General features: G+C 42.0%; 1 protein-coding gene across 7 annotated transcripts; it reads left to right on the top strand.

The window, feature by feature from the left end:
• Window positions 1-4,667: 4,667 nt before the first annotated feature.
• Window positions 4,668-12,747, top strand: MED18 (mediator complex subunit 18). 7 transcript variants are annotated; one of them, XM_032302762.1, is made up of 3 exons: window positions 4,668-4,818; window positions 5,459-5,536; window positions 11,853-12,747. In XM_032302762.1, the coding sequence occupies exons 2-3, from the start codon at window positions 5,464-5,466 to the stop codon at window positions 12,404-12,406; spliced, it is 627 nt and encodes a 208-aa protein (XP_032158653.1). In that variant the 5' UTR covers window positions 4,668-4,818; window positions 5,459-5,463; the 3' UTR covers window positions 12,407-12,747. The 7 variants fall into 7 exon arrangements, with proteins under 7 accessions (XP_032158653.1, XP_032158648.1, XP_032158651.1 ...); XM_032302757.1 differs by having other exon boundaries at window positions 5,394-5,536; XM_032302760.1 differs by having other exon boundaries at window positions 5,378-5,536.
• The last annotated feature ends 505 nt before the right edge of the window (window positions 12,748-13,252 follow it).

Genomic DNA, 13,252 nt, shown 5'->3' with positions numbered 1-13,252 from the left:
GAACTAGCTAGATTTCAAGTGGTTAAGAACCACTTGTGGTTTGTGGCTGGACACTGGACAACAATTCTGCAGCCTGGAATTTAAGGATTTTGGTTTCCCAACCCCAAATCCAGTGCCTACTAAATATAGGAGACCAAGAAAATCATTTAATAATCTCTCGGCTAAACTCTGTTCTCTACTTCTCTACTATTCATTCTGTCAACAAAAACAGTATTTATCAAGAGCCTGTGCAGTGCCAGGCATTATTCCTGTAGCTGGGGATACTGCAGCAAATAAAACAAGTCACCTGCTTTTGTGGAGCTTGTGATTTTAACGGGGTGGGGTGGGGGAGATAAACAAATCGGTAAGCAGGCAGTATGTCACCTAGTCAAATGTGCAATGAAGAAAAATTCAGCAGGAAATGGGGGGGGCAGACTGCGCAACAATTGCAGAAGACTTAAGATGGGAGTATCCTTGACACGTTCAAGTAAAAGCCAGAAGAACGTGGCTAGAGCTGAGTGGATGCGAGGGGCAGGCACAGATGGGGATGGTTGGAATATGGTCGAAGAGATAACAGGTGATGGGGCAGATCATGGAGGCATAGGAGGACTTTGGATTTTACTCGGAGTGAAGGAGCGACATGAACTGATGAGGATGTTGGAGTTAATTAGGTTGAAAAGCAATGGCTCCAGTTTTTCCAAAGGGCTATGCATACAGGAAGCAGCCAATAAACGTTAGGACGCTCCCGGGCAAATATTAGTTTATAACACGAAGATTGAAGGCCTAGCATTGCATATAATGGTGGCGTAAATCTACCTTAATTCCCATCAGGCCACTCTAGAGAGCTGATGAAGGAATTCTGTATGGGTACATGTGCTTGCAATTCACGTTGATTGTCTGCTGTCCTGATGAAGACTACTCAAGAACTGGTCCTCATCCTTTGAGTCCGGCCTAATGACTGTCTGGGAAGCATTAATGTATGAACTTTCCTCATCCTCTGAGACCATTAACTGTACATATTAGGGAAACTCACTGTAGAGAAAAAGCCCAGGAATTCAGAAGGAAGCATGATAGAAAGACGTGCTTGGTGTCAGAAAGAACTGAATTTGAATATGAGTTCTACCATTTGCTGGCATTTGGCTTTGGGCCAATCACATTACCTCTCTGAACTTCCTTTTCTCCTCTGTAATGTGGAGATGATGATATCTACATTTCAGCAGTATTTGGCCTATCTACACACATATAGTGTCAAGTTGTTATGTAGAGAAGTAGTTCAATAATCAGTAGCTATTGTGATGTGTTCAACAAAATTTTTGAAAACCTACTATAATAAAGTACATCATTATGCTTGTGCCACCCCCCAAATTCATATGTTGAAACCCTATCCTCCATTGTGTTAGTAGTACTAGGAGTAGGAACCTTTGGAAATAGTACTAAAAACACTTAGTATTAGAGGAGGTCATGATGGAAATGCCCTCATGAATGGAATTGGTGTTCTTATAAAAGTCCTGAGAAGTTTCCTTTGCTTTGCTCTTCACCACATAAGGATACAAGAAGTCATCAACTGGCAACCCAGAAGTGGGCTCTCACCAGAACCCAACCATGCTGGTACCCTTAATGTCATACTTCCAGACTCCAGAACTATGAAAAATAAATTTCTGTTGTTTATACACCACTCAGTAAATGGCACTTTGTTATAGCAGCCCAACCTAAGACGCACATATGTACAGAAAATAATGATTCTTCCTTTCAGGATGTTTACAGTTTGTTCTAGGGAGATTAGGCATACACAGATATATCCAATAAGACAGAATGTGCTTGCACAAATGAGATACAAGATATAATACCAATAATAGCTACCATTTATTGGTTGCTTATAATAAGTCAGGCACTATGCCCACTGTTTCATAAACATCTCATTCTATTTTTATAAATTCCACCTTAAAAAGTACTATTTTTATCTTTGTTTCACCAAAAAGGAAGCTGAGGTCCAGAGAGAGGAAATGAGTTGCCCAAGGCTGCACAGCTGGAGAGTGGCAGAGGACAGAAGTGAGTCCCATTCTGGGGTCTAGTTATGACATCCTTTTTTTTTTTAAGATTTTATTTATTTATTTGACTGACAGAGATCACAAGTAGGCAGAGCAACAGGCCGGGGGGTGGGCGGGAAGCAGTCTCCCCAGTGAGCAGAGAGCCCGACTCGGGGCTAGATCCCAGGACTCTGGGATCATGACCGGAACTGAAGGCAGAGGCCTAACCCACTGAGCCACTCACGCACCCCTAGTCGTGACATCCTTATCAGAAAAATCCATGCCTATAACTCGTAGGCTTTGTCCAAGTTTCACATTTTGTTCACCCATTTCCAATCCATCTTTTTTTTTTTTAAAGATTTTATTTATTTATTTGACAGAGAGAGATCACAAGTAAGCAGAGAGGCAGGCAGAGAAAGAGAGAGGAGGAAGCAGGCTCCCTGCAGAGCAGAAAGCCCGATGCGGGGCTCGATCCCAGGACCCTGGGATCATGACCTGAGCCGAAGGCAGAGGCTTAACCCACAGAGCCACCCAGGCGCCCCCAAATCCATCTTTTTAAAAAAAATTAACTCTATTTTGAAGTAACAGCTAAAATTTGAATAAATACTGTGGTGCCTCAAAAGACCCTTAATTCACTGGACTTTCCATTCTGAAATTAGTGTCTGTATAGGAAAAAAGAGGGACAGCAATTTTACAACCTCCTCCAATCATCATAGCACTGAAAGCTTGTTGTTTTGTCCAGCACTGTGAATCACAGACTGATCAGGGGGCACATCCTAAGCCCTGGGGTATATGCGGCCTTAATAACTATCAGAGTCCTGAGCAAGGTTCTACACACTCTTTCAGGGTGATCTCATTTATTCTCATGTCTTTAGCTACCATCTGTGAGGCTCTGACTCTGAAAGGGCTGCCTCCAGCTCAGTTCTCTCTTTCCTTTGAACTCTGTCTGGGCACCAACACCTGGGTGTTTCATAGACACCTCATGCTCAATATATCTGCATATGAACTCATCTTTCCTGCCTCACCCACACTGCTTTGTGTTTCCTAGCTCAGAAAAAAAAAAAAAAAAGCACTACCATGTCCACCCAAGGTAGACATCAAGACACCTGTGACTCCTTCTATCTTTAGCTCTGGTTAGTCATCAAATCATTCTCTTCTGTATTTTTAAAATCTGTCTTTTGTCCTATAATTATCTCTCAGCTGGAGTTGTGCCAAAGCTCCTAAACTGGTCTTCTTTCTCCAGGTTCTCCTTTCTTAAGCTTTTCTCCACCTTGCAGCCAGAGTGATCTTTTTAAAATTCACAGATGTTCTTTAAGTCTAGCACACAAAGTCCTCCAGGGTCTGGGCCTTACTCCTTCCCCAGACTCATTTATTTCAGCCCTAATTCTATTTAACTCTGTATCCTTTTGAACATGCAGTTCCCTTCACCTGAAATTTCCTTTCCTCCCTTCTTTATCTAACAACTATTGATCCTTCAAGTGGGCCTGGATTACCATTTCCAGGAATCATCCACTAATGTCCCCAGGATGGACCAAGTGTCTTGCTTGCTTCCAAAGGGGTTGAGTTCCTGATACCTCATTTTCCTATTGAATCAAATTACATGGTACAGACTCAGTTTAACCTTCTGATTCCAACAAGTTACCTATAAACCCTTTTGAGGGTAGAGATGGAGCTAACAGCTAACAAAATGTCTAGAACAGTCTATAGACTTCCAAGAAATGTTCAATATTTTTTAAAAAATGAATGGGAGGTAGGGAAGGTTACAGCAAAGGGACTAGAGCTCGAAGTGCCAGTACAGTACAGTAATTAAGACAGAGGGTTCTGAAGTCAATGGCTTACATTGGTACTAGAGCCTCTCATCTCCTTCGCATGTTGTTTGACAACTCACTTGGGTTTTCCCATCAGTAAAATTAGGGTAATAATTCTACTTGACTCATAGGGCTGCTGTGAGGATCAAATTTAAAATTGATATATTGTTCATCAATTTTTGCATTAAAATGTAAAATTGTAAAATACTGCACTAAAACAGTGTTTAACTTAGCCACTGAGTTTCTGGTGTCCCTTTAATTTTTTTTACTCCAGAAGAGTACCTCATTCACTTCACTTTAGTCTTCACTTTGTCCGCACCTTATATGCTTGACAAATATTAGCAGGCATTCAATAAACATTGATTTATTTATCTCCCTATATTTTCAAATTAAGTAAAACATATAAAGTGAAGTGAACAAATATTAAGTGTATTGCTGAGCTCTCTAATTGTTCAGAACATTACGCTTCGCAGTAAACGGTGTCTTTTCACCCTCAGGTATCCCAGCAAAAAAATCCGTTTTGTAAGCCTCTCTTTTCCCAGTTTTCCACTGCTCCCTTCCCCAGGCTTTCTTTTGCCCCTGTCAATTTCAAGAGATTTCCTAGACTACAACATTCCAGATCGTCAAATTTGAGATTGTATTTTCCTAGAGGACGGCCTACGACGTCAAGCCCCCTCGTAAATCCCAGGAGACCCTCCAAAGGAGTCCGCCATCTTCCACACAGCGGCATTACGTCTCGCGCATGCGCTTCTGTTTGCGAGGCTGCAAAGAGGGAGATTTTTATCCCTTCTCGGCACCCTTACGTCGTGGGGCCCCAGTGTCACGATTTACGTGACGTCCGTTTTTTGCCGGAAGTGGGAAGACGGGGAGGAGGTGTTGCACTTTCAGAGGGCTTTAACTTTAGGGTTCGGGGTTAATTGTTTAAAATCTCCGAGGTACTGGGGTGGATATATTACCCACTTTACGAAAAGAGACTAGAGTGCGCTCGGAGGCGTGTTTCTAGTGTAAGTTGGTACGCGTGTTTGATGCTGGCTTAAGGGGACCTAAACCATTCTTTTAAAAAAAACTTCATGGTGCCGCCTCGCTTTCTTTGAAAGGCATTTTCAGAGAGGTGGAACGCCTAGATTCTAGATTGAATCAAACTCTGCCACCGACTTGCTGTGTGCCCTTGGGCCCCTCTCCGAGTCCCAGTGTCTTCATCTATAGATGGAAGAGTAGACAAAGTCTCCTAAGTCACCTCTTAGTTCTGAATGTTATTCCATGCCCGAGCCACAAAGTCCTGGGGTTAAATATCATTGGTCCCTTTTTATAAGGAGGACATTGAGTCCCAGGTTTGACGACTTCCTCAAGATTGCACAGAAAACTTTTAGAGATTTCAGATATTGAGACTAGATTGTGCTGTAAGTCCACGACCCCGACTCCTTTGTATATTTATGTATCAGTTCCTGAAACTGGCCTATAGCAGTTACTGAAACAGTTTGAATGGATGAATGAAACTTCTGATATCAAGGCCAGTGACCCAAGCAGGTCAGTTGTTTCTCTGCCCTTCTAATGTATTAACAGTGTAACACTGCTCCAGGTGTTTCTTCTGCTTTACTTGACTGGGGACTCTGAAACCAGTTCTGTTGTCTTCAACTTAATCAGACAGCATGGAGGCACCTCCGGTCACCATGATGCCTGTTACTGGAGGCACTATTAATATGATGGAGTACCTGCTGCAGGGTAAGTGAACCAGGCAACTTGGATGACTTGTTTTCCTCTCTCTGTTCATCATCTGTGGGGATGAGAGGCTGTTATACAGAGGCAGCCTGCATGATTTCTGGCACTCAATAGATAGCAACTTCTTTAAAAGAATTTAAACGTTAATTATGGTCACAGACACAAACACATTAAATTAAGTGTACAGTTCCGTAGTGTTAATTACATTCACATTGTTGTATAACTGATTTTTAGAACTTTTTCATCTTGCAGAACTGAAACTGTATACCCTTTGAACACTAATTGCTCCTTCTCCTCACCCCCCACCCAGCCCTTCAGCTCTTAGCAACCACCTTTCTATTTTGTTTCTGATTTTGACTACTTTATATATTTCATATGAGTGGACTCATGCAGTGTTTATCTTTTTATGACTGACTGGTTTTACTTAGCATAATGTCCTCAAGGTTCATCCCTACTGTAGCATGTGACTGGATCCCCCTTTTTAAAGCTGAATGACATTTCATTGTGTGGATATACTACGTTTTCTTTATTCATCTGTCATTTGGGTTGCTTTCACCTCTTGGTTATCATGAATATTGCTGCAGCAAACATGGGGGTGCAAATATCTCTTCAGGATTCTGCTTTGAGAGGTGCCTGGGTGGCTCGGTCCTTGAACATCTGCCTTCAGCTCAGGCTGTGATCTCAGGGTCCTGAAATCAAACCCCACATTGGGTTCCCTGCTCAGTTCTCTGCTTCTCTCTCTCCCTCTCCACCCCTCACTCATACTCTCTCTGTCTGTTTCTCAAGTAAAATCTTTAAAATAAAATTAAAAGAGTCTAAATTTAAAAAAAAAAAAAAAAAGGCAGGTAAAATAACTTGTCCAGATAGGAGAACTCAAGATCCAGAGAGAGTAGTGATTTTCAGGAGGTCAGATAATGTTTCGTGCAAGAGTTTAGACTTTCAGATCATCCATTTGGTAACTTAATATGAATAACATTAGGTTATTAATTTTCACTTCTTTTTTTTTTTTTTTTTTTTTTTAAAGATTTTATTTATTTATTTGACAGAGAGACATTACAAGTAGGCAGAGAGAGGGAGAGGAGGAAGCAGCCTCCCCGCTGAGCAGAGAGCCAGATGCGGGACTCGATCCCAGGACCCTGAGATCATGACCTGAGCCGAAGGCAGCAGCTTAACCCACTGAGCCACCCAGGTGCCCTATTAATTTTCACTTCTTAAGCTAACTCTTCAGTCTTTCCCAACCCAGTAAGTGCCACTGTCATTCACCAGTTGCATGAACCAAGCATTTAGGAGTCAATCTCTGCTTTTCACTTTATTCCCACATCTAGTCCATCTCTAAGTTGTCATATTCGTTTTACTTCCAACATACATATTTTTTTAAGATTTTATTTATTTATTTGACAGAGAGAGTGAGAAAGCACAGCAGGCAAAGCAGCAGAGGGAGAGAGAGGGGCAGACTCCCCACTGAGCAGGAAGCCTGATGCAGGGCTTGATCCCAGGACCCTGTGATCATGACCTGAGCCGAAGGCAGACGCTTAACTGACTGAGCACCCAGGTGCCCCTCAACATATATTTTAAATAAGTATTTTCTCCACCTGCAATGCCCTACACCTGTTTATCCTCCGGGACTTGAACTATTTTAGTAACCTTTTACTTATTACATTGTTTCTACTTCTATTTATCTCTGTCTCTTCCTACACCAACAGGTAGTCATCTTTTTATTTTTTATTTATTATTATTATTTTTTTAAAGTAAACTTTGTGCCCTCAACGTGGGGCTTGAACTCAAGATGCGCAGATCAAGAGTTGCATTCTAGGGGTGCCTCGGTGGTTCAGTTTGTTGAGTGTCTCACTGCTGATTTTGGCTCGGGTCCTGATCTCAGGGTCTTGGGATTGAGCCTCATGTCAGGCTCTGCGCTCAGTGGAGAGTCTGATTCTCTCCCTCTCCTTCTGCCCCTCTCCCATGTGTGCTCTCTCTCAAATAAATCTTTAAAAAAAAAAAAAATGTGGGGAGGAGTTACATGCTCCACCTACTGAGCCTGGTAACAATGTAACACTTCTCCAGGTGTTTCTTGTGCTTCACTTGACTGGAGACTCCTAAACCAGTTCTGTTGTCTTCAACTTAATCAGACAGCGTGGAGGCACCTCTGATCACCATGATGCCTGTCACTGGAGACATCATTAATATTTTGGAGTACCTGCTGTAGGGGACCTACCAGGCATCCCCGGTAGTCATCTTTTTAAATAATTGTTTTATTATTTAAAAATTCAAACTAATACAGTGAACAGTCCATTTCTATCCTCTAGGTTTCAGTTTGTATCATTTTGCCATATTTGCTTCATCTTTTTTCTTTCACTATTTTTTATGTTTTTTTTTTCTTTTAAGAGAGGGAGGGGCAGGAAGTTGGTGGAGGGAGAGGGAGAGAGAGAATCTTTTTTTTTTTTTTAAGATTTTATTTATTTATTTGACAGAGATCACATGTAGGCAGAGAGGCAGGCAGAGAGAGAGAGGAAGGGAAGCTGGCTCGCTGCTGAGCAGAGAGCCCGATGCGGGGCTCTATCCCAGAACCCTGGGATTATGACCTGAGCCTAAGGCAGAGGCTTAACCCAGAGCCACCCAGGTGTCCCGAGAGAGAGAATCTTAAGCAGGCTCCTCTCCCAGCACAGAGCCCGAAACAGGACTTGATCTCAGAACCCTGAGATCATAACTTGAGCCGAAATCAAGAATCAGACCCTTAACTGCCTGAGCCACTTAGGCACCCCTTAAGACTGTATGTTTTTTGTTTTTTGGGTTTTTTTTAAAGATTTTATTTATTCATTCATTTTTCAGTGAGAGAGTGAGTACACACAAACAGGCAGAGTGGCAGGCAGAGGCAACGAGAGAAGCAGGCTCCTGGCCAAGCAAGGAGCCTGATGCGGGACTCCATCCCAGGATCCTGGGATCATGACCTGGGCTGAAGGCAGTGGCTTAACCAATTGAGCCACCCAGGCGTCCCAAGACTGTATGTTTAAGTAATCTCTACATCCAGCCTTGGGCTCAGACTTACAAGTCTGATATCAAAGAGTCACATGCTCCACTGACTGAGCCAGCCATATTCCCCTCTTTTGCTGTTCTTAAAGAAAATTTCTGCGGGCACCTGGGTGGCTCAGTTGGTTGAGCGATTGCCTTCGGTTCGGGTCATGATTCTGGAGTTCCAGGATCAAACCCCACATTGGGCTCCCTGCTCAGTGGGGAGTCTTCTTCTCCCTCTGACCTCTCCCCTCTCATTCTCTCTCTCTCTCAAATAAATAAATAAAATCTTAAAAGAAAAGAAAATTTCTGACTTGTAACATTTTATTCCTAAACTCTTCAGTAAGCCAATCTAAAAAACAAGGATATTTTTCTTCATAACCTTAATACCATCATTATTATCTTAAGAAAATTAATAATATATTTTAATGTCACCTAACATCTAATCCATATTCAAAAGTTTGTCCCCAGCTGTGCCCAGAATGTATTTTTTAAACAGGATGCCATCAAGTACCATGCATTACATTTAATAATTGTGTCTCTTAAAGTCTCTCTTCATTTGGACCAGTCTCCCCTCAGCTACACTTTTTTGCCTCATGACTGTTTCTTGTTGAAGAGTCCATACCAGTGCTCCTGGAATGAGCCTCTGAAAATGTGAATGCAGTCATGTCTTTCCCTGTTTTGTTGACAATAAAGTGTGGAGCCCATAGTTGCCCAGTGACCTTTGGGTAGAGTACCACCTTCACCACGAACTGTATGTCAGGCCTGCACTGCTGTGGCCCAGGCAAATCCTCACTTGGTTCTACCTTCCTTCTCAGAGCACTTCAGGCACAAACACTGATACCTCTCCATTTTCTTTAATTGCCCAAGCCCTTTCCTGCCTCTGTGCCTTGGCCCTTGAAGATCCCCCTGGCCCAGTACTTTTCTCCAGCTCTTCACAGAACCATCTCATTTTCATTCTTCAGTTTTCAGCCCAGTTGCATCCCCTTAGGGAGACCTTCTTTGACTCCAGCCCCTCAGAAAGGTCTTCTCTTCTCCATCCCCACCAGTTGCTCTCTATCCCATCTTCCTTTTATTTCCTTGTATTACTGTTTGCTTACTTATTTATTTTTTATTTCCCCCACTAAATGGTAATCTCCCTTAGGGCATGGACCCCAGCTTCCTAGCATAGTGCCTAGAATAGCACTCAAAAAGTATAGGTTGAATGAACCAACACTGACAAATGTTTGAGGAATGGGGTCTTCTGGGTGGCTCAGTCCATTAAGCATCTGCCTTTGGCTCAGGTCATGATCCTGGGATCGCACTGAGTTTCCTGCTGACAAGGCAGCCTGCTTCTCCTCTCCCTCTGCCTGCCACTCCCTCTGGTTTTGCTCTCTCCCTCTCTCTGTCCAGTAAATAAATAAAATCTTTAAGAAAAGATGTTTGAGGAATGAACAAACACATCTCTGATACTGTCCTGAATGTAGGGTACAATGTATTGCATGTAGGACTTGTTCCCTGCTCCCATGATCTTCTGTCCTGTGATTACTGGGATCTGATCTGTTGCTTTTCCTACAACACTCCCCATTCTCAAAAATTCAGTCCTTTGAGTCTCACTATCAGTATTTACTTTAGTAACAATATATAGTCTTATTTACTTTAACAGATTTAGTCAATAAATATTTGAATATGTTCCTAGCATTGGTGTATCATCAGTGGAGGGAGAAAGATGAATAAAGTATCAGTATACAACTGATATACTGAAAGATGACTAAAGAATTGAGGTGATAATGCTAAAGAAAACTAAAGCAGGGAGGTAGAAAGAGATTGGAGAGACGTGTGTTATCTTGTTCAGGGTGATTTAAAAAGACCTCTCTGATAAAGTGACACTTGAGCAAAGACCTGAAGGAAGCCATGGGGCGAGGCATGCAGCTACTGGTGAGAAAAATTTTCTAAGTGTAGGGACTATGGGAAGAGACTCTGAAGAGAAATACTTTATGAAGTACTTGGCATTTTCAGGAAATAATAGGAAGATCACTGTAGCTAGAGAGAGTGATCTAGGGAAATAGTTGAAGGAAATGATGTTGGACTGGTAGCAAAGCAGAGTCCACAATGTATAGGACCTTGTAGATGATCGTAAAGACTTTAGGATTTATTCTGAATGACACGGGAAGCCATTGGAGGGTCCTAAGCAGAGGACTGTTCTTATCTGCCTTCTATTCAAAAAGACCTCTTGGCTGTTGTGTATAGAAGAGAAGAAGCAGGCGAGGGTAGAAGCGGGCTATTGCAAAAACCAGGTAAGAAATGAGGGAAACTTGGACTAGATGGAAATGAATGAGGAAGTGAAACATGGTTGTATTCTGCACATATTTTTTTAAAAATTACAGATAGGATGTGAGATGGGGGAAAGAAAGGAGTCAGGATGATTCTGTGGTTTGGAGCCTGGGCCACTGGAAGCACAGAGTTTGCATTTACCGTAATGGAGAAGACTGCAGGAGAAGTAATATTGTGGAGGAAAAGCCAGCAATTGGATATGAACACACGAAGATAAAGGAAACAGTTGGATATATGAGTCTATAGCTCATGAGATAAATACAGGTGTCCTCAGGGCATAAATGATATTTGAAGCCATAGCACCAAATTAGGTCACTTTGGAAGGAAGAGATTGTTGATAAAGAGGACCAGGATTGAGTCCTAGGATCCTCCAGTGTTTAGGGAAGATGAGAAAGACCCACCGAAGTAAACTTAAAAGGAATGGTCAATGAGTTAGGTGAAGAACTAAGGGAAGAGTTGTGTCCCAGAGGCCAAGGGAAGAGTAGATTTCAAGGTGGTATAATCTGACAACTATGTCAGATGCCGCTAGGAAGATGAACAAAATGAGAGCAAAGATCAGTGTATTTCTATGGAGCATTTCATTCCTTTGTATTTAAATATGTTACATAAAAAGGAAATGTTATAATATAGATAGAAAACTTGTGTTGCTAGAAATAGAAGATAACTTTTCAAGTAAATGACAGGAGTATTATTATTATTCTAGATAGATACTGTGGTTGTTCAGGCCTCTGAGCCCAAAGCCCACTGGCGATTAGTGTTTTAGGGAAGGCCTAAAGGCTTTCCTGTACCAACTAAGATAATGCAAAGAACTGAAAGAGGGTTAACTTTCTCATATGCTGCCATGACAGCATAACCTCTCTGAAATCTCATATATTGGACCTATGCTTTACAAACATTGCACTAAACCATTGAGGTTTTTCATTTAAGTTTTTTCAATCTTTTGCTAATCCTAGTACCCAAAATGAAAGATGGGACTCAACCATACTCTTTCCTTCTTCAGGAAGCGTTCTAGATCACAGTTTGGAAAGCCTTATCCACCGCCTTCGTGGTTTGTGTGATAACATGGAACCTGAGACTTTCCTTGACCATGAGATGGTATTCCTCCTTAAGGGCCAGCAGGCTAGTCCATTTGTTCTCAGGGCCCGGCGTTCTATGGACAGGGGAGGAGCACCCTGGCATCTGCGTTACCTGGGACAGCCAGAAATGGGAGACAAGAACCGCCATGCCCTGGTGCGCAATTGTGTAGACATTGCAACATCTGAGAACCTCACTGACTTCTTGATGGAAATGGGCTTCCGCATGGACCATGAGTTTGTCGCCAAGGGTCACTTGTTCCGTAAGGGTATCATGAAGATTATGGTGTACAAGATCTTCCGCATCCTGGTGCCAGGAAACACAGACAGCACCGAGGCCTTGTCACTTTCCTATCTTGTGGAACTAAGTGTTGTTGCCCCAGCTGGTCAGGACATGGTCTCTGATGACATGAGGAACTTTGCCGAGCAGCTGAAACCTCTGGTTCACCTAGAGAAAATAGACCCCAAGAGGCTCATGTGACTAAGACAGTCTCTCTGCCACCGGGGCCTGACCTCACCTCTTACAAAAAAGAAGATGTTATAAAGGCTCCATTTCACCACTACCAGCTGGGTGCCTCCCCCAGAAAAGAGAATGAGAACTTCGCTGGTTCTGTACAGTTTTCCTCATGTGGCAAGTTCACTTCTGTGACAGCCTTTCCAAATGAAAGACTTAGGATAACAAGACTCTATCCAGTCCTTCTGTATAAGGAAGGGAAACTGGAATAAATTAGCTTTTAGAAAGGAAAATCTTTTACTTGTTTTGCTATTTGTGTATAAGACTGCAAACTTGTACTGTGTGGTAATAAAAGCTATGAAGAGAAACATCTGTGATTCCAATTCTTTATCACCCTGCTAATTTGGGATGGATTCACTACCAGCTGGAACGAGCAAAAAAAAAAAGACAGTTTTTAGTTTTAATTCTGATAGAGGTGATAGTTTTTACCTTTAACCAAAGTATCACATTCATTGAAAAAAAAATTTTTTTTAAAGATTTTATTTATTTATTTGACAGAGACACAGCAAGAGAGGAAACACAGGCAGGGAGAGTGGGAGAGGGAGAAGCAGGCTCCCCGCCGAGCAAGGAGCCTGATATGGGATTCGATCCCAGGACGCTGAGATCATGACCTGAGCCAAAGGCAGACGCTTAATAGCTGAGCCACCCAGGTGCTCCAAAAAATTTTTAAATACAAAAATAAAACCTGTAATCCTATAATTCAAAAAGATATACTATCTTTATTCTGTTATATATACTTTTAATCTTTATTTTATAAATATATATGAGATTGATTGATTTTTTAAGATTTTATTTATTTGACAGAGACATATC

The sequence above is a fragment of the Mustela erminea genome, chromosome 10, assembly GCF_009829155.1.
Source record: "Mustela erminea isolate mMusErm1 chromosome 10, mMusErm1.Pri, whole genome shotgun sequence".
Classification (NCBI taxonomy): domain Eukaryota; kingdom Metazoa; phylum Chordata; class Mammalia; order Carnivora; family Mustelidae; genus Mustela; species Mustela erminea.
The sequence above is the reverse complement of the archived record's forward strand: the minus strand, read 5'-3'. Positions and strand labels throughout refer to the sequence as shown.

Coding starts and splice junctions, on each gene's coding strand:
- MED18 (XM_032302756.1), top strand. CDS start 5,305: ATGAAACTTCTGATATCAAGGCCAGTGACCCAAGCAG. Junction 5,342..5,458: donor AAGGCCAGTGACCCAAGCAG/GTCAGTTGTTTC, acceptor CAACTTAATCAG/ACAGCATGGAGGCACCTCCG. Junction 5,537..11,852: donor GATGGAGTACCTGCTGCAGG/GTAAGTGAACCA, acceptor TTCCTTCTTCAG/GAAGCGTTCTAGATCACAGT.